Source organism: Linepithema humile, chromosome 1, assembly GCF_040581485.1.
Source record: "Linepithema humile isolate Giens D197 chromosome 1, Lhum_UNIL_v1.0, whole genome shotgun sequence".
NCBI classification, from domain to species: domain Eukaryota; kingdom Metazoa; phylum Arthropoda; class Insecta; order Hymenoptera; family Formicidae; genus Linepithema; species Linepithema humile.
Window position 1 is genome coordinate 46,696,918 of NC_090128.1, and position 21,535 is coordinate 46,718,452.

At 40.6% G+C, this 21,535-nt stretch overlaps 1 protein-coding gene across 1 annotated transcript in view; it reads left to right on the forward strand.

Annotated features, from left to right (window-relative positions):
* Positions 1-21,535, forward strand: part of jbug (filamin-type immunoglobulin domains fbug) — a 32,548-nt gene that overhangs the window by 3,922 nt on the left and 7,091 nt on the right. Inside the window, exons 3-19 of the mRNA XM_012362566.2 lie at positions 2,371-2,495; positions 3,002-3,132; positions 3,723-3,936; positions 4,022-4,139; positions 4,421-4,608; positions 4,801-4,956; positions 5,202-5,343; positions 5,420-5,625; positions 6,015-7,524; positions 7,603-7,738; positions 7,961-8,040; positions 8,113-8,280; positions 18,406-18,552; positions 18,666-18,893; positions 18,963-19,277; positions 19,551-19,769; positions 19,882-20,202. Of these exons, the coding sequence (XP_012217989.1) occupies positions 2,371-2,495; positions 3,002-3,132; positions 3,723-3,936; positions 4,022-4,139; positions 4,421-4,608; positions 4,801-4,956; positions 5,202-5,343; positions 5,420-5,625; positions 6,015-7,524; positions 7,603-7,738; positions 7,961-8,040; positions 8,113-8,280; positions 18,406-18,552; positions 18,666-18,893; positions 18,963-19,277; positions 19,551-19,769; positions 19,882-20,202 (4,404 nt within the window). The remainder of the gene's footprint in view (positions 1-2,370; positions 2,496-3,001; positions 3,133-3,722; positions 3,937-4,021; positions 4,140-4,420; positions 4,609-4,800; positions 4,957-5,201; positions 5,344-5,419; positions 5,626-6,014; positions 7,525-7,602; positions 7,739-7,960; positions 8,041-8,112; positions 8,281-18,405; positions 18,553-18,665; positions 18,894-18,962; positions 19,278-19,550; positions 19,770-19,881; positions 20,203-21,535) is intronic.

The following is a 21,535-nucleotide window of genomic DNA, read 5'->3' on the forward strand; positions in this document are numbered from 1 at the left end:
AATTTCCCCATTAAACATGGTTCCTGTCGACGAATCGATGTCAGTCGATCTCGATTCCTTTCTTTTGCTGTATAAATACATAAATTTTTATGAAAAAAAACATTAAAATAATTAGCTACTACTTTTTAAAATTTACATTTTTTTGCGGCTTGTTTGCTCAAAGATTATTTTATTCAGCGGAGAGATTGATCATCTTTCAGCAATGTAATGTTTTAGAAAATGAGGAGGCATTACATTTAAACACAGACTTGATCTTCAGCGCTTTTTTTATATTTATTGAAAGTGATATTTCTAGTGATATTTTATACGCTACGGTCTTTAAATATGAAATTTAAGTTATTCAAATGTGTTGACCAAATCTTTTTTGGTGATCGTTCAGTACATTATCTCTTTCACAATTCGTTCACTTTGAATAATCCGCGTGGGAGAAGCTCGCAGTGTTCATTCACTTCTTTCTGCCATGCTGAGGTGTCTAGAAAGCGACGCGCGCATATGCGTTATTATAATGATATGCAATCAAAGTACGAGGTAACCGACACGACGCATTCCTCAGGTAATGAGCAATCGCTGGAAATGATCATCCTCATCGCCGCCGAGAAAAAGACCGCATAAATCCAAATATTTCTTTGCTTCATCGATTTATACGCGTGAATCGTATTTAATTTTCTTTTTTTTCCGTGCATGAAAAAGCTTCCTTTTCGCAGTTAAGTATTGAATAAATATAGTGGATAACTTTGTGTCAGTGGACTATCATTCGCTTCTGTGATTACATACGTACGAGCAAATTGCCGAGCGCTCTTATTGCACCGAACATAATGCACGACATTCTCATATTTTAATATGAATTCTTTCTCTTTGATATTTTTTTTATTCTTGCAATCTCTTGATGTATTTTTATATACGCCTGGCAATTAAAATCAATGTCGATAATTCTATTTCTGGTAATGAAATTATTCGATTGTAGGGGAATCATAGACTGCGAAAGCGCGCTGAAAGTATAATTTTCCCACTCGGAAGTATCGGCAGCGATGCGGGCCATTACCTGCCGGCACGCCGCCGCGAGTAATGCGTTTTTCTTTAGACTACAGTGTAACAATAATAACACGCGCGGCGCACTATCCTACCTCTATGAGTCAGCGCGTGGCCACGGAGACGTAATCATTTCAAACACGCGGGTCATCGTTGAGTAAGCAATTGTCTTTCAACGGATGCCCGAAGGTCTGCATGTCCCTCGCGGGATTTTTAATTCCGCGCGTGACAGCGCGAAATGCGAAACGCCGCCGCAAGATTTCCTTTTGATCCTCCTTGATCATTTTTCGACGGCCTTCTTTCAGACATATAAGAAAACTATTGAGCGACGATGATGAGACATTTTTATTGAATGCAAAATTGAAAAGGACCATTTGATGAATGCCGCGCGTTCAAGCGTCGCGATTCATATTATACTGTTTCCAGATTTTTACGTGCTACGGCTTCCCGTTTTATGTCACACCTTGCAAATCGCGGAACTTGGAGGTCGTTGCCTTTCTTGTGTCGTGCATGCTGGCGCCTACGAAGCCGCTGAAAGCCGTCGCTGTTGTGTGCACGCACGGTTGTTGGCTCGTGATTCAATTCGCGATGGAGCAGGCAATACCGCCGCCTCATGAGACCGATATGCGAGCAGCGTATTTATTTCGCGGCTAAGAGCGAGGAATGCATGCGACTCCAAATGACACGCTAGGCGCAACAAACGCGAGCTTATTCGTAATTTTACCTTAATTATCGCAGCCACGCTATTATTTATCGTGTAGCATCAGAGATTCCGGTAGATCTAAAGATTGCAGAAGTAAAAGAAATGTATGGATTCTAGAGTGTGAACATTTTGAAAAATTATAAAACTTTGGCGGCAAGAGTATTAAGAGATAAGAAATATTGGTCAAGTTCAAAATCTGATAATGATAAGAAGGAAATACTTAATGATTTTTTGTTCGAAGAAATTCTGCACTGTTTTGTAACATTTCGTAAGAGATAATTAGTGACGAGAAATTTCGTAAGAATCGTTTGTAGATATTCAACATTCAACCGATGTGAGTTATATGTAGTTGGGAAGTAAGTCCTCAGACTTGTTCTACAGAGTTGTAAATCATTTTTTTCGTGCAATTACGACTGCGGAATGATGCAGCGTAAACACGCACACTACATATATTTTCTCTCTTTCTCGCGGTTCCTCGCGAATTAAATCGCTTCTCCGTGTGCGCCAGACCGCGCCGTTCTTTTCGAACGGACGAAGAAATTCAGGTCAACAATAAATCAAATTAATTTTCTTTTTCTTGACAGCCGTACCGTACTTGTTATTGTAAATGCTGAAGCTGATTTTTTTTTTACTTTCAGGTAACGTGGATATCGTGAACGGCAACTTGAAGCTGATCTTAGGTTTGATATGGTCGCTCATCGTGCGATATCAAATAGGGAAGTCCAAGTTCCCGCCGAGGAAACTCATGCTTGCATGGCTCAAGGTCGGTACACAATACGATTGCAATGAGCCGCGACCTCGACTGTAAATGTCGTGATTGTGATCTCTGATTTTATATTATTTTTCAATATTTATCGAATGATATAAATGATATCTATAAATGTTTATTCTTAATGTAATGATATTTTAACTATAAATTCTAATCAATCGTTTGGTAAATAAGTTTTACTGCACAATGCAGTAAACGATTATTTTATCTATTCGATTGAGTCTACGTATATTACATTATGCGGGAACGTATTTTCGTTACGAAAAAGCACAGAGCACGTATACGAATTATGCGCTTGCACGATTGTGCATGATATTAATATTTGTATGTATGTATATATACACACACGCGCAGCGCAGCGCATTGCGTTGTAATTTATTTACGCTGCGTTTGACCCTTGGCTATCTTGCATATCTCAGTCATTTTAATTGCTCGCTAATAACTGGAGAAAAATAATTGGCAAAGGGCTGGATAATTTCTTAGAGCGATTCTGCTTTCAGGCTGTTTTACCGGAATGCAGAGTTAATAATTTCACGACCGACTGGAACTCCGGCGTGTACTTGAGCGCGCTTTTGGATTACTGCAAGCCTGGTCTGTTTCCTCATTGGCGGCAGCTCGATCCAAATGACAGGTAAAATGGATAATACCATAGGCATAGTATGAAATTGTTTTTTAACTCCTTTGATGACAGACATAGTATGAATATCAAATTCAAATGTATTCATACTATGAATACGCTTTTCTATTGAGAGAAGTGGGCAATGCTCCGTCTATTCATATGGTTCTACCGCTGTTCCGGCTCATCCGCTCATCCGCCGGCTGGAAAGTTGGGTATTCGCGCGTAAAAGTTACCCACTGTAAGCTTAGGTCCTGCCGTGTATTTGGAAACTTGGGTCTTTTCGCGCGTTTCCCTCTCCTTCATCGCCGAAACTCTAGGTCCTTTCGTGTTTTTTGCTCATCCGCCGCGGGAATGTTAAGTTTTATCCATAAACATAGCATAAATAATACCAATGTTCTCTCTCAGTTCAGATCAGAAAAGCTAGAAGAAATTTCAAAAAAGGACGAGTGTTTTCAATAGCGAGACATTAATAATTAAATAGTTATTTAATAATGAAGATTGAAGAATTTTAGTCGTAAATTATTACTGTGATGAAATAAAATCGCATTTACATAATTTATATGGAATGTGTCGTCATCACATATGTTTGTATTTATTTTCAGTGTTTACAATTGTCGGAAGGCCATGGAGATATCGAAACGAGAATTTGACATTCCCATGGTGTTGGAGCCAGAGTACCTGGCATCGCCGTATCTGGACGAGCTCTCGGGGATGACCTACTTGTCGTATTTCATGAAAGAAGGCTCGCCGGGCTTCCACGCAACGCTACGATGGGTCAATTCGCAATTATCGCACACCTCGATACGGAACTTCACGGTGGGTGGAGTTAAGGCGTCCCAAGCTTAACAGTACTTCTGTGTATAATATCTTACAACGATACTTAATTATTCCGCTTTCACAGACGGACTGGAACGACGGTAGAGTTCTGTGTGGAATTGTCAGAAATCTGGGCGGTCCGGCGCCGACCTACGAGAAACTCGATACGGACCCGTCCGCGTGGGAGCAGAATTTGCAAATGGGTAAGCAATTCATAAATATGTTTTCCAGTGTGTTGCAGTGAATTTTAAATAAAAAGTACAAATATTTAACAAGCATTTATTACACATCCATACAAATTAATTACATTCTGCGATTTAAATATTATATTATTTGATTATATTTTAACTATAAATTCTAATCAACATTTTTAGTGTGCCTATAGCATATTAAAAAATTAAATAAAACTCAAATAAATTTCTGAAAAAGGACAAGAATCGATTAATTTTTGTTAGCAATCAAACGATTTGTATTCTCTGTAAAGGTATCGATGGCGGCAAGAAATTGGGTGTAGAGCCGATTTTAAAAGTAAAAGATATGGCCGACCAGAATGTGGAGCATCTAGGCGTGATGGCGTACGCGGCGTACTTTCAGTGGGTGAAGCCTCGCCCTCAAGCAAGCCAACAGATTGCTGTGCATATCGACAGTACATCCGCCCGAGTGCAACAGCCGGTTGGTCAAGTCATTGTTTGTTAATTGCAACTCCGCGCCGCAGATAATCATTATTCACGAATTTTCACGCGTCACGTCATAGTACAATACTTCTTTTGGTCTCTCCTTCATCAGTCGATAAAACATTTGCAAAGACCGTTCTACCCTCCGATTATGTTGGTTGAATAGTAAAGATGTACGATTTGATCATAGGCGCACTTTAAACTGGAGATGCTGACCAAAGATGTAAATCCGAGAGAGGTACGCGGCGAGATCATTGGTCCCAGCGGACGCGTAGAGTGCAGGCTAACGTGGAACGGAGTTCACGGCAAAGGCACTTTCGTACCTACGGAAGTCGGTATGCATAAGGTTCGTTGTAAGGACAATATAAAAAACGTTGGAAATTTTACAATCTGTAATATATTATTATTATTATCTTTAATTATAGTATCTGATCTATTATTAGTAATCTATTAGTAATTTTAAGACATTCGAGCCTCTGATTTGTGCATCTGTGGAATTTTTATTTTATAGAAAATTAAAATTTAGAAATTTGTACAAGTATCGATATTCAATGTTTTCTATATTATCTAAATTTGTTTTTTGTTTTTTAGCTAATGGTGTACAATGATGGCGAACTGGTGAGCGGATGTCCCTATTATTTCAGGGTTTTGCCACCTTTGACAAAAATCAAATCCCCGGGCATGGATCCTTGCGCCATAGGATCTATCGTCGAGGTTCTAGTCAACAGTTACGGTAAGTGTTTTTACAAGGATACGAAAGCACTTGTCCGGCGAGCAGATCATTCAGAATGTTGTAATTCTGCGCTTAGGAACTAGTCATGATGGTATTGATGTGACTGCGTGGTCTCCAACCGGCAGATCGTTGCCGTGTCCCGTCAAAGAAAAGGACGGTGTGCATACGGCGACCTTCCAGCCCGATGAGACTGGAGAGTGGAGCATCGCGATAACGCACAAGGGAAATCACATACAAGGCGGTCCTTTCACCTGCTTTGTGTTCGATCCTAATGGAATCAAGGTACGAGCGGCAACATAATTCATTCCTTAATTCGTAGGTACAGACGGGTTTTTATCTTTTACATCCGCCAACTTGCAACCACTTTGTAAATCGCAACGTGTAAACGATACGATCAAGACGCGATTAATAATTACAAGCAAGACCAGCTTACACGTGTTACAATCGCTATTTGCGATAATTATATCTCCGAGATAACACGAATTCTGAAATATAATTTTTGCCGAGCTCAATTTCCAAACTTTGATTGATCGAGGCAATATTCGATAAAATAAATTCAAGTAAGCTAAGTAACATAAGCTTCGAGAGTTGAATTTTCAAACTATAATCGTGAAAATATTTTGCTGCGGAGAATAATTTAATACAATTAGTTTTTAATCACTTGCACATAGCTCTTGGATACCGACGGTGCCATGCCCGGGCAATCTTTCTCCTTCATCGTGGACGCCCGAGGGACAGGCGGGCTCGGTGATGTGATTATCGACATTGTCCACGACAAGCAATCGATGCTATACAGAATGGAAGACTTTGGCCACATGCAGTACCGAGTATCTTTTGTGCCCGGCGACGCTGGCAAGTATCGGGTGTACGTATACTTGAACGGATCGGACGTACGCGGCTCGCCGTTCTCGATACGCGTAGGCACGCAGAAGGGTTCTCGGAGATCGAAGGAATCTACATCCAGTCTCGAGCGATCCAAGGTGTCGTCGTTGGAGCGGCGAATGAACGGGCTGAATGTGTCTGCGACGGAGCGGATCAGTCCGACTCAGAAAATGTACACGTCCACCGCGTATAAATCCATCAGCCCAACGCAACGCGGTTATTCGCCCGTCCATCAAACCAGTCCGACCTACAAAATGTCCAGCAATTATGTCACTGAGAATTCTACGACCTACAGCACCAGTTCGCTAAATCGCACTCGTTCACCGAATCATATCAATCACAGCCCGGTGCAGAGAAATGTACACAGCCCATCGGTGTTGAAGGAGACGAAGGAGATTTATAGCAGCGGCGCGTACAACCATCACTCGAGATCGCCAAACCTGCAGAGCCCGAGTTTTATCAAGGAATCTAAAGACATTTACTCGTCTAGTACATTAAACAGATCGCGGTCACCGGACCTAAGCCCAACCGCGCACGTTATCAAGGAGTCCAAGGACATTTACAACTCGGGTTCTCTGAAGAGATCGCGCTCGCCGACTCGCAGTCCGATGGCGTACAGCAGCGCTACGCAGAGCCCCGTAAATCGCAGTTTTAGCCCGCGGAACGGCGACAGGGACGCGTCCTTCAATCGGCGCGGATCCACGGATAACGGCGTCGTAGACACAAGCAGCAACGTGCGGGTGTCGTCGATGGTAGGCGGCGCTTCTAGGCGCGATTCCTGGGACGCGATTGCCAAAACGAAATCGCTGCTATCGTACGGTAGCCTGGAATCTCTCGCGAACCTGACAAACAACTCACCGACTACGGAGAATCGCGTCGGTAGTCCGAACAACTTTCTAAACAACAATTACAAGAACGCGCAGACTTATTCCGCCAAGAACATGTCATCGCACATCGCGACGACGAGCTACTCGTCCGTGCAAAAATCCTCCCCAAGTCCTGATTACGGATCGAAATTCGGTAACGACAGTCAGACGACCGCTCGTACACATGGCATCTTGAAGAATAAGAACAATTACTACAGCAAGAGCGTAGACACGACGGACGGCACTGTGACGCACGACAAATATCTCAACAACGGCGGTACCGTTTACGTGTCCGCATCGTCCGGCAAGAATGGCAGCTCGGTCGTCGCCACCGGAAGCGCGTTGGAAACGCTGCCGGTGCATCGGCCGACCACTTTCAGCGTCAATTCCGGATCCAGCGTCGATCCCAATAAGGTGTCCGTCACCGTTACAGGTAAATCCTGACGCGATTTACTTCGATTCGTGGTGCGTGTCACGAATGCATAAAGTTTGAATTACATATTTTCTGCAGGTCCCAGTGGCAAGACTGTGTCGGTACAGAAGTCAAAACTACGAGGTCTCACATACACAATCACCGCCGAAGAAATCGGCGAACATGTCATCCAGATTCTAGTAAACGGCCAGCACATCAAGGGATCGCCCTTCAAGTTTGTAGAAGATGATATTTTTATCTTCAAATCTTTATTCAAGACATCTTTGAGAAATTTTTAGCATAATTTTGATAATGTAGCTTTAAAAAATTTATAAAATTAAATTCGAGCTTTTTTCAATTCTGTTAAATATTCATTCATTCCGTTGAAGATTCATCGGTTGAAAGATATATAAAAACGTAGATAAATTATATACTATATGATATTTTCTAAATTTAGATCGCAGGCGTACAATGCCCGGGTAATACAAGTTGGAAATATTCCGAACGGAGTTGTCAATCAGCCGGTAGAATTTGAAAGTACGTATTTGTGTATCACGAAACCGTAATTGCAGCTGATATAATTTATAAATGAAACGCTTTGTTCGATAGTCGATGGATCGAGAGCCGGCTCGGGAAACTTGGAGATTCTCGTAAACGGAGGACATGTTACAAGTTTCGTGAGAGCGCTAGGCAGTCAGCGTTTTTTAGCGTCGTTCGTGCCACACGAAGCAGTTACGCACTTGGTCGAAATGACGTTCAACGGGGAAGTCATCCCTGGTAAGTCGCTTTGTACAGACATTTACTTCGCTCGACATTTGCAGTCGAAAATCTTTTAATAAACGAGTTTAAAAATATAAAACAAGAATGAATAAAATAGTGATAAGAGAAGGTGATCAAGAGTCGACGCTGGATGTAAGTGCTTCTCAAATCTTCTTTATTTAAAAGAGTTGATTTAAAAGAGTTGAGTAAACGTTTCTGTCGTCAATCCGACCATCTTCAGTACAAAATCTGGAATTCGAAGAATCGTGAGAGTCTTATGAAACAAAATGTTGCAAGTCGTCCTTTAATGTAACTGCCATTTTATACGAGACAGAAAAATGTGTGAAGACATGTGTAATCTTTGATTAGTAGTCTATTTAAAAGATTGTGAGCTACTGTCAATGAGCGCTACAAATAAAAAAGATTTAAGAAGATTTAAGAAGCACTTAGATCCAGCGTCGGCTCTTGATCCCCTTCTCTTATCACTATTTTATTAATTATTGTGAGCCTTTAAACAATTCTTGTTAAAACAAGAATGTTTGTCTGCATTCTTGTTTGTATTATTTAAATTCAGAATATAATTTAAATTTATTCAACAAGATATTAAAATGCAAATCGTAAAATAGCTTCATTTTGTTGTCAACAAAATGTGGAATTATTTCCTCGCATGTTAAATTTCAAAAATCAAATATTGTGTTTAATTGATTAAAAGCAAAAAAAAAAATTTTAAGAGATCTCGGAAAAATCATTGTTTAATATCAGTTATGTATATGTGCTACGTGATTCCGGATTTCGAGTATTAATACGAAACTGAGTTTCTTTAACGATTAAATGCTCGTTAAAACTCAGACATTTATTTCCATAATGTTCTATGCTGTCTCAGTGTTGGTACGATCGCTATTGTTGTCGCGAATATCTTAATTTTTGCTGTGCGATTCTTAACGCACCTTTCTTTTGTCGAATTCCAATGGTAACAGCCTTCAGCGCTTCTCTGCTAGAATAAATTCTTACCGCGTGCGTGCATACATACGCACAAATACACATATCTGCTGGAATGCACGATAGTATTTGCCATCACCATTAAAGAAGCTGGAATGCATACTCGCCGTTGAAATGTTGTTTATAAATACGTTGCGCGAACGATGATCCAAGTCTGAAAACTTATCCAAGTCGATATGCTATTTATAAACAAAAATTAACGCGTCGATAAATCAAGATTTCAAAATGATTTGTTTGATGAAAATTTCTATATGCGTGTGAGATAAAAAGAGTATATCAGATCAGCATTTCAATTAAATTTTAGACTGATCAACGCGTTCTTCACGTTCACGTTATTCACATCGCATTATCGCGTACTTTCATTAATACTTTTAATAATAGTGAGATCTAATTATAAAATAAACTTGGTCTAAGAATAATTCTTTAATTATGATCTTTTTTATCTTAACATTCATGTTCGAGTCGCTGTGTTTCTGAATATCTCTTGGTGAAAATAATTCATTCACTTTCCACAGTCTTGTACATAATATTAAGATCTTTCGACATTCAAGCATTGTCTTTGATTTTACATACATAAATGCTTCGCTAATTAGCATTACATTAAATTATTCAATTTATTGTTATTTAATTAATTTGGATTTATGAGAGAAACGAGAAACATATAGCAAATTAATTTTTGATATCAGCTTAAATTCAGAAAAGTATTACACACGTATGTTAAATGGTACATCATTGGCACGAATCCACCTTGAGCCCCGTCATGCTTCGCCACGTCAACTACGAGTAATACCTCTCTTTTCTCTCACGCGTGCGAGCACAATTCACAATGTAAGTACTCGCGATTTTATCCGGGAATATCATTCACTGCTGCACTGTGGAGCGTTGTTTTTTTTCTTATGACCTTTAGCGCTGACGTTACCGAGTGTGTTGCAAAGGTATCTGCGGCTCGATTTCCGATGGCTATCGCGTAAACATGAACGGAGAAAAGTGTCGTAAGCGACTTCCGGTGTTCTCCCTACGCCCGGCTTTACGCTTCACGGTAACTTTTAAAAACGGCCTTTGCAATCCGCGTAAACGACAGCTTGCAAAATCTCCGTGCTTCTACCTTGCTTCATGCGCGCGCGCTCAAGTAACGCTCTGTAGGTGCATACAACAGTTCTCGGTAAACGGGAAACTTCCTTCGCGTCGAATATTCTCTACGTTGAAAGACGCAGAATTTCGAAAATCGTGAACAGGTAACTATTTCCTCCCGAGCCAACGCTGCTTTCGTGAGTCTCCACGTGAGAGAAACGTGTTTTTTTTCCTTTCGCCGTGGAATTCCTCGGCCGCGCGGACGCATATAGTAATTATCGTATTCTTCCGCAGTAAGTACCTCGGAGTGTTCGCTACTTTTCATACTTTGGTGTGTATAAACGGAGTATAGCGCCGCTAGCATACGCGAGGGCCGATCGAGTTCATCCGCGTCTCAGGCGCGCGAAGCAAGCGTGTCTCTAAGTCAGCGGGTCATCGGGCAGGTCGTTGACTTGCGATTTCACGCATTCACGCGACGTTCCACTGACCCATATGCGACGTCATCGTTTTCTTCGGCTCCCCGAATGAATTTTTCCGCCGCTACCTCAATGTCATATATCACGCTCGTCGCAATGTGCGAGGCCGTGTGCCGTGATCCACAATGCCGAGTGACATTGCTCGTCTTTTCTCTCTCTCTCTCTCTCTCTTTCTTTCTTATGCCCATTTAAGTAACGCTACTACATGCCTTGATCGTAAAATAGTTGTCGGAGGCGCATTTAGCGTCGCAAGAACGTGCGAAAAATGTAAAACGTTCGCAAATAGCGAGAAAATAATTCGCATGCGATGTCTATTCAATTTTCTATCGGATAAAAATATTATCTGAATTGAAATTGTTTCCATCTACGCGGAACTGCGAATATTTAAATTAAAAAGTTCTTAAAATGTAATATTTTGGAAGATTTTCATATTCTCATATTGATTATTGCATTTAACAAGCACGGAAAGAAGGAGTACGTTTTGAAAGTGAAATTGTTGCCCGTGAAATAACTTGAGGATGTAACTCTGCTACGCCACTGCACGTGCATGAATAATATTATTTAGATGCCTTATACAGTGCACTCCGCAGCCGTGACTACATGTTCACATAGGGAAGCAGCAGCAATACACTCGTATTATGTCGAGAGAAAAATAACATGAAATTCTCACTGCATTGTTTTCTAATTTTAAGAATCATGTTTCATGAACATAAATTTTGTTTCTTCAAGCTACCTATAGTGATGGAATTTCAAAACTCTTACTTATAAATTTTTAAACAAGTCAAGCATGACCGAAAATCAAGAATTTCGAAAGAATCTTGCAAGACTTGTTGACTTTCATCCTTTAACTCAAAATGTTTCGAGACGGTTGAAATCCCATCACCCACAATTTTTTGCGGAACAAATTTAGATAAAATTAAAATTATAGCAAAACAATAAAGATTAATTGAAAATAGATATAAAATACAAATTTTATTTTTTCTCGTTATTTGATAATCTTTTATCAAATAATCCGACAAATTAAAATGAAATCCAATTGAAATGAAATATAAAGATTAATTGAATAGATAAAATGGAAATATTGCGAATTCATAAATATGGATTAATATGAGATATTTTTACTTTCTGCATTGAATCAACTGCATCGCGTGCATTGCACCTGAATAAACAAGAAAATTGTTGCAATCCGCGGTGTATCGAATATCAGGTAGTATTGCGTAATCGGATCCTACATTTCAGTGCATTCCTCCGATCGATATTTCGCCTGCATCCGCCGTGGAAATTACGCATGGAATATGAACACGTAACGAATACCGCGTACGATCGTAGGTGTGGCTGCGAAGCCTGTGGCGTGCAGACGTATTTGGTTACGAATGTGAGGATACGCAGCTTGCTACCTACGTGAACATAAACATAATCAGCACGTGGTCGTATCTTGCAACACCGTCATGCTAATTTTCATATTAAACGAAATTAAATTGCCACTATTATTTTAATATAACAAGTATCACTTATACAGTATCCCTTATCACTTATGAGTTACGTTTAATGCGATACTCTTCGACTGTTATATATAGTTTTCGTATAAAAGGACGCACCGGAGAAATAAATAAAATAGAGAGAAATCTAAAACATAAGGTGAACTGAATTTTCAGACGGAAGGTGGATAAAATGTGAAGGTAAACCGTAGCAACGGAATTACTCATCGGGAAAACCGCTGCGCGGTCGTTACACGCCGGTACTACTTCCTTTCGCGTAATCATACAGCGGAGTGAACACACGCGGACCGTTATCATTGATCGGAGGAAGAAATGCGGCTGTTTTCCGCGTGACACCCCATAGAGGTGCGACGCGTGGAATGCGCTCTTGTGTGCTCTTGTACCACGCCGGAGGAAGTTATCGCCAATCTCCCGCCAGTCTCTCGTGGACGTGGTTCTTTCTTCATCCAACTTTTTCCGAAATCCCGGTCGATTTGTCCTTGTCAGGTATCGCGCAACAAGTCGCGCAAGACTGGTTTAAATATAAATAAAGCGAGTCAAGTATCAATTAATTAGACAGTTCAATTTTCCGCGAAAGAAGATTATTTTCCATCTATAGACAGCTTTAAAGATATAAAAATAAAAGCAGAAAATTCTTTCCATTTTACGATAAACTACGTAATTCTCGATTTTTCAAAATAACGATACGAATACAAAGACAACTCTGTTGTGCAATATCTCAATATGTTTTGGTCTCCGTTGTAATTTGGAGCGGATTTTTTTTAATTACTTAATCACCGATCGCTTGATGCAACTGTTGTCATAAAAAAACAAGATCATAATTCTCTGCTGTACGTAATTGCGATAAACGTCACCGTTGGTACACGCGCTAATAGAGTCGATAGCAACGTGACATGAGTTTCAACAAAAGCAACGCGATCGTTGTGCATTCGAGCGAGGCTCCTATTGACCATGACGTTCCGAAGACCGTGACACCCGATAGGAGAAAATCGCGCGGTTGCAATTGTAGAAACCCGAGAAATCGCGTGTGCGTGGCCATTGCTATGTGCATTTGACACCCCGTTAATTTTTTTAATTAATTTAAATCAGTCAATTTGCGAAAGACAGTTAAGCGGAACGTTAGCTCATTCCCGCCTTCACATCTTGAAAAATAACTGTGTTGTGATTCTTCCTGCGTGATGAAAAATAACGGCAACTTTTTCTCCGTGTGCGAGAGATGAGTGAAATGTGTAATAATGAATGAGCTATAAATCTTCAATGCACAATAATCGGTGTTTCAAATCTCGTTCAAAGTCTGGCAATAAAATAGAGATTATCCACGGTACGCTTCATGGACTTTCATCTTAACTCAAACACCTCGATAATTAGCTACAACTTTAACATATAATCTCGCGTGCAATTAAATAGTCCGCGCATGAGCGCAGTTGATTCGCTCGAGCGATCGCGACGTCGATTTATTTCGAGACAAATTTTTACGTTGCTTCTGCTCAAGGATCCCAATGGATCCAAAAAAATTCAAGGATTCGATATTCCAAAAACAAAAAAAAAACATCGGTGCGAGGTTAATCTAAGGAAAACCCAAATGTTAGCTTCGATTCTCGAAATGGAACTTTATAGTTCTTTTGTTATTCCCGGAGGATGTAATCGTCCGGGTGAAACTTGTGAAACTCGCTGCGCGAGATGCTTCCTTTTGCAATTCTTGCCGGATGACGTTTCGCGGACCGATGTGAAAAATCGGAGAAAGGGTAGAGGCGCCGTATCCGAGATTTCCACGGCCGCGGCCGGTGATTTCAACGAGCGGTAGCTGGCACAAATGCGTAACCGTTTGCGCCGCATGCAGTGTCATTATTGCACCGGTGCACAATCATTCCAATAACGATAACAGCGATCGATTAATTACATGGCACAAAGTGAGATTCAGTACTAATTGGTTTTTATTGCTTGCTCGGGATATATAAGGCGTTTCAAAAACTTGTGCTACAAAATACTTAATTTGCATTCGTTTTTTTTCTAACGTGAATTTAATTCACAATTGAACAATTTTTGAACACACGAATTAATCTGTAGAATTTCCGCGTATACATTTAGATATTTTTTAATATTTAATTGCTTAAAAATTAATTGTTAAAACAAATCATTCAAATTTCTGTAGACGAATGAGTAGTAGATGAATGTTCTCTCCTGAAATGAAATTTACGTTAGGACACCCTGTATATGCTGTATCTGCTTTTCCATATGTAGACGAAGCTATAATATGATTAGAATCAATGAAGACTGCAGCTGTGTAGTCGCCCATCTGCGACTCGACTTCGCCTCGAGGCGAATATCAGCGATACACGCGCATAGACACACGCGTAGAACTTGATTCTTTGATAGCGTATCCGTTTCGAAGGAATACATCTCGACATTTCTCCTATGATTAACCAATCAAATTATTCCACAAACATGTATTTTTATCTCTTCGAAACACAACTATTTCGTAATGCTATTTAAACCTACATCTTCTCAACCAAATCCGCGTTTCTATAATTCATCCATTCATATGGCAGCATTATGAATGAACAGCTAATTGAGATTCGCGCGCGTTCGTTTCTCCGGGCATCAGGGGTGCCGGCCTTGGAACTTTCGATAGAATCCACTGGGTCGGGAAGTTTTCGGCAATTTTGGAGCTGCAAATTGCATAACCTGTTATCCATCGAGGAATGCAGCAATTTACCGTGCACGGTCGCTTCGACGTAACTTCTGTCGCCAAGAATACAGTGTACGTCTCAGCGATTTGGCATAAAAAAAAGAGAGAGAAAGAAAGGGACCGGTATTGTCATCGGTATCTCAATGGCGCAATCGGATCTCGATCGCACTCGGATTATAGCGTGGCTCGACACTTTGGATGTAAAGCAGGTCACTTTCTTGTGAAACGATAACTGAACTCTGCATGGAAGTGTTTGTACCTTATTTGACAGAATTAAGCGTGGTACAAGGTGCGTTGTATTAACAAGACGCTGCCGCTTCGATTAAACTAATGTTGATTCTTCTTCTATTTCCAATTCTTGACCACCTTCTTTTCAAGGATAAAACAACAGCCGGTGCCTTTGGAAGTCGTAAAACTATTGCACAGTGAATGACAAATTGTTCTATTAATTAAGCACTGCCCACGACTAATTTATCGTCGGCTAATTTCTTTCTTCGCCAGCTGCGATCCGTATGCAGGAATAATTGGCAGCTCCATAATTGCATGACGCTCGAAAAAGCAAATTGTATCTCTTATAACAAACGTGTACCGTTTATTAACATGTTGCATTACGCAAGAACCGCATAAGGAGCCGCTGTCACAAACGTCAAAAGATTCACGCAATTTTAACTTGAATATAGGTCACGCATGCCATATAATTTGCCTTCGCAAATTATATTCTCGTGCAAATTATATTAGGCTAGTGTCAGATGCAACTAGTGCAAATATAATCGGCGATATTGATATTTAAGTATCGATTTTCTGCGGTATAAATAAGTGTCATTTATTAATTGGAGATATCGTTAACGTTGCGAGTTCTATAGAATTTGCATTCTCGTCTGATATAAACATTGCATAATTATGTCAAATTTTAACATCATGCCAGATACATCAGCAAAGATCCAATCATCTATATTTTATATTTCAAATACCAAATATTTCTACATTTTGTCACCCCAAAAAATGTATTTTCTCTTTTTTTAATGTATAATTAGCGCAAGTAATGTGTCATAATAAAAATGAAAATGCACAACAAACGATTTAGCTCTAAAATGTCAAACTCTCGGCAAATTGAATTATTTATGTTGAAATATGTTGAAAATTTTTACAAAAATGGAAAGCAAGAGAAGTTAATGACTTTTTGAAGAAAGAGGAACTCATCCATTTCACTCGTGGGATCTTGCATCGTCGTGTGAGACCACGTCGGGATTTCTATTTATGCCGAACCCGAAGATATCGAAATACGCAGATCGGGTATCCTACTGAGATCGTATGAACCGTAGCTGGTCGGGCGAGTAAGAAATGGATGGGAGTCGTCGGATGTATCGCATCGTCCCGGGCCCCGTGGTTTAACCCCCCCTCCCTTTTCTTGTTGCGATTTGCGATCGCAAATAGACTGTAATGATGAATATAGACATGTGAGTGCCTGCGAACATGGACTTTCGAATGCATCGATTTCATATTTTATAAAAAGTGTGTCACATAAACGAGTGATTGCGGATGGAGAAAGTGAAGGTTGATCGGTCGTTGACCTTTACAGCTATAATTTGGAGTTTAATCTGCTTACAATTGGTACAATAAGATCATTCAATGTCAATCTGAAGTTAGAATCAAACAATCGGTAATTCGATGTTGAATAGGTATTCTGTTCGTGTCACTCGAAACTGTTAACTTTGAAATGAGAAAAAATCTAGAATAATGTAGTGCGGATATTGTGCAAATTATTCGAAATTGTGCCATTAAAATGATAAGATTCTATCCGTTACTAAACTATATCTCATTTTTAACAAAAAAAATAAATAAATAAAGTGCATTTGCAAATCGTCGTAAATTTTAAAAGTTGTGATTTTTGATAAAAGGAATGATTGAAGTAATGATAATGTTTGTTATTCACTTGCCGTAATCTGGCGTTAAATATGTGTTAGAAATACAGGTCAAGTGCGGGTCCGTCGTCGCGCTGATCGACCGTTTCTACATTGGCGGTGGGATCGAGGCCGTGGTCGCGCGCCACGCGGCAATACGGCCCTGGATCTGGGCCCGAGCGATGACGGTCCGCAGCGAGGAGTACCATACTCGTCTCGTCGTTCGGCTCGGTCGAGTCTCGCGGCGTCGTGTTGGATCGCCACGATTTACGTTTACGTTCTGACATTTTCTTCGCGTCGCGTATGTGCGTGCACTGTGCTGTGTCGTGTTTCTCGCAGTGTCTCTTGGAGTTTGTCTCGAGGATTCGTCCTCGTCCTACAACGCGTGATGCAGCTGCGACAAGCTGCGACGTCGCGATCGTCCTCCGCAGCGGACAGCGTTGTTCGCGGCGAGCGAACCGATCTCGTGCAGCTGCGGGAGTGAGGGACAGCAGCCGCCTGTTTCTCTCGTCGTAAGATCCTGGCGAGGCAGGATCGATGTGCGCGTCCGTATCGAGTGAAGCGTTTCGTTCGTATTCGATCGCGAGATTAATCCAACCCAATTCCTTTTTTTCTTCCTTTTTTTTTTCTCTAATCTAGGTTCTTCTAGGATCTCTCTTTAGGTTTTCGCTTGAGCCGCGAACCGCCGAGGTAATTAATGCGCGATTCGGTGACATGAATTCCGACGTTGCAGTCACGCGAGAATAATTTCCGTGTCATTTGCGATATGTAATAAATGCCTTTTTTTCTTCTTCCGCACCTTTGGGAATAAAACTCTCATATTGCACCGGTTTCAATCTCGCGAATTTGTTTCCATCCAAGAATTAATTAGACGAGATTTTTCCACTCTTTTCGAAGTTGATGTCGATAGGACGATCGCGTCCTGTCGCGCGGGCGGCAGGAAGGTTAGGTAATGAGTTCGCGCTGCGAGTCACGTTGCACTTCCGGGAATCTGGAATTCGATTCGAAGCGGCTGACTGGCGGCCTATATCGGCGCGCCGAGTACTGTTATTATAATCGGGGAAACCGTATAACGGTGTTCGCGAAAGGGTGCGGGCACGAGCGTTGTTTGCGCACGAAAATGAGCGTGGGACGCGAAACCGCCCATATATACATATATATTCCAATCGTCTATTTAATCGGTCGACCATTAACTCTCACTCTGTTAAATCGACTGACAAATCGATGCCCGTTTCTTTGATAGAGAAAAATTATTATTAATCTGTCAGAGAAATTATCATTAAACTTTAATATGCTTCAAAATCACTCGACAGTAAATATGGATGCAAAGTTCGGTGAGAGTTGATTGATGACGAAAACTTGTATAAAATATCATTCATATTTGCAATTAGTTATTTTGAGCAGATTGTTATATGCAGGAAAATTTTGCTTTCGTGGTGCCAAGATGAATAATGATATGAGTAACGTCATAGATTGTTGAATTAACTATGTTAATTGCAAATTTCCAGGGTCACCTTGGCGAGTTGGCATCATGCCTGCACCGAAAATGTCAGTGATCGGTGATTCCATCAGGTTAGTGCCTGCTGGTAGTCCCGCCCTCTTCGAGCTGTCCGCATTAGGTTTTAGCAGCAGTGAGATTGATGTCCAAATAATAAGTGAGTATTAATTTACATGTTAATTATTAATTCGCTTTGCAACAATTTATAAACTCATTTATTACTTACTAAATGTATTAAATGTATAATACTAAATGTATTATGAATTGCAGCACCTTCGAAGAGGCATATTCCTGCGAGAATTGAGGAGGAGCCAGGACGATCCGGTGAATTTCGCGTTGAGTTCACCCCGACTGAAGTGGGCAGTCACCTTGTGGAAGTGAGCATCGCGGGACAGAAGCTACCGGCGGGACCTCTCGTCGCCAAGGTGTACAACAGTAGTCTGATCCAAGTTACTGACGTACCTAGCGCCGTAGTTGGTCATGCCTGTCAATTCAGAGGTAAGTTCACTCCGTTTACACTTTACGTCTCGTGCTCGTGAACATGTCTCAAATCTATAACTCTTGCAGTGGATGCCAGCGCTGCTGGAGAAGGCCAGTTGGAAATCTCCATAAACGAGGGAGAAGTGCCTAATCATGTTCAAGTAGTTGGTGGTGGTCGTTGCCTCGTATCCTTCACCCCCGAAATTGCCAAGCCTCATTATATCGACATAAAGTTTAACGGAGAAGCAGTACGCGGATGTCCTTTCATCTGCAACGTATCGGACACGAGCAGAGTTACACTGAGTTTGAATCATTTAGAATTAATTCCCGTCGATCAGCCTGCCAGCTTTCACATGGGAGTCGATGGAAGCGGCAGCGCGGAACTCGCGGTTTCCGTACGGGGTTAGTTGATGAACACCTACCTGCTGTTTACAACTATTAGAACTTGGAACCTAAATCCTCGAGTAACTTATTCGATGTTATATATGGAAATTTTATAAATTGGAACAAATTAAATTAATACCTAAATTCTTCGTTAACATAGTTGAGTTTATATATTCAAGTCTTATAAAGATGTCAATAAGATGTATATTTATAACAAAAAACCATGTATCAAATAATTATATCTATATAATCATTCTCTAATTACACAGATTTTTTTAACTATTTTTGTAGGACCGAACAGTGAATTGCCAGTTAAAGTTACTGGCGACATAACTAGCGGTTTCACCGCGGAGTTTATACCGAGGGACGTGGGTGTACATTCGATTAGTGTAGAATACAACGGCTACCCCGTGAATGGCACGCCGTTCTTAGCTAAAGCGTTTAACGCGGACAAAGTACTAATTGGACCTGTAGCTAGAGGCAGTGTCGGTCAACCAACCCATTTCACTGGTACGTAATATTTGGAATTAAATAAATATCAGATAAAATTTAATAAATATTTTCATCATCGCGTTAACTGTCCAAGTTTATACCAATTTATACCAATCACCTTTTTCGGCAGTCGATGCAAGTCAAGCTGGTGAAGGAAATCTGGAGATTACGATATCGGCTCGCGGCCAAAATATTCCCACGCAAGTGACGCCGCAAGGAAACGCGCGGTTCTCCGTCAGCTTCGTACCGTTTGAGGCGTGCGAGCACGTTATCAATATAGCTTTTAATAAGAAAACTGTGCCAGGATGCCCTATAGTGACGCGAGTGGGGGGCGACAGTCATGTAACTGTGAGTGGACAGGCGTTAAGCAGCGCTGGATTAGGACGGCAAAGCTATCTGACTGTCAGTAACGTTGCCGGTAGCTTGGAGGATTTAGAAGTTAATGTTGAAGGTAAATATATGTTGCACGAAATACGTTTCACAATCTGCACGAGTTACTGACACAAATGTGACTTATTTGTTAGCATGTTGGCGTATCGCTTCGTTTGAAATTGAACTGCCATTCGGTAAAATTTGTATTTTAGTGATATTTTGTACGAGTGAGATTTTTCCAAAATACGCGATCGATGCTTTTACGCAAAATTGCATTTTCTTTAAGAAATATTATGTACATTTGCGACATTTATGTGAACGCACCACAGACTCACACATATACACATATATATATATATATATATATAATGCCACCAACAAAAATGCACAGAAGCATCCATGTGTTAATTCACCTTGTACTTAATAATATCGGAAGGGATTCCTTGTTTTTCGTTTTTAACGTCATGTCGGCGTAATTGTCTCGGAGACTTGTACAGGATTGTTTCATCTATCTCGTTAATCTGTAGCTTGAGAGCAATTCTCTCTCTCTCTGTTGCAGGTCGGCCAGCTTTCAGACTACGACATTACTAGACTACTCAAAAAAAAAAGAAAAAAAGCAAAACTAATCTCTTATCTTAATTTATGGACTATAACGATACACACGGTGGTGGGTTGCTAACTCAATCTTCTGAAAATCTTGCGTAAGGGTAGTCTAATTACCATACTCTTTTACTCACACATTCCTTATATTTGTTGGTTACCACTCAAGGGTATTACGAGCGCTTGGGTTCTACTGATTGTGGGAAAAGTATGGGCAAAACACTATATCTAACACTTGCATTCCCACTTTCACGAGATGTATTTAACTCGCGTTAAAGCCATTTTTACGGTGCTACATATTTTTACATTTAGTCATTAATTGTTAAACGTCCTGATGTAACGATCTTTGCCGGGATATCGGATCATACAGTGCCTTAACAAGCGTGCCAATGTCTCTCGTGCCAATGTCTCTTCTACGTAACGGAGCATTTATATTATCACGTTTAATCTCTCAAATATGTCTTTGCTCTGCCGATTGCTCTGCTCAAGCATGCTACAAATAAAATTAGGACATAATATCGGTGCGTTTGATGTACGCTGAAGCAAATTAGAAGTAATTTATCGGTCGAGAGATACGTAGCTTTCTTTCATTAGTCGCAGTAACAATAATTTATCGTAGCCATTCTTTCCGCGCATTAGTTGGCTTTTTTTAACGTTTGCTTATTGCGGATTTGAGCCATGCAACGATATCAGAAGCAATCGAACGTACGCGAACCTGTTCGCTGGCCATTCCGCCGGTGCCCCTGCGATCCGCCCTAAGTAGATGGCTGACTCTGAACGATATATTAAACGACTAACCCGCCGGACTTGAT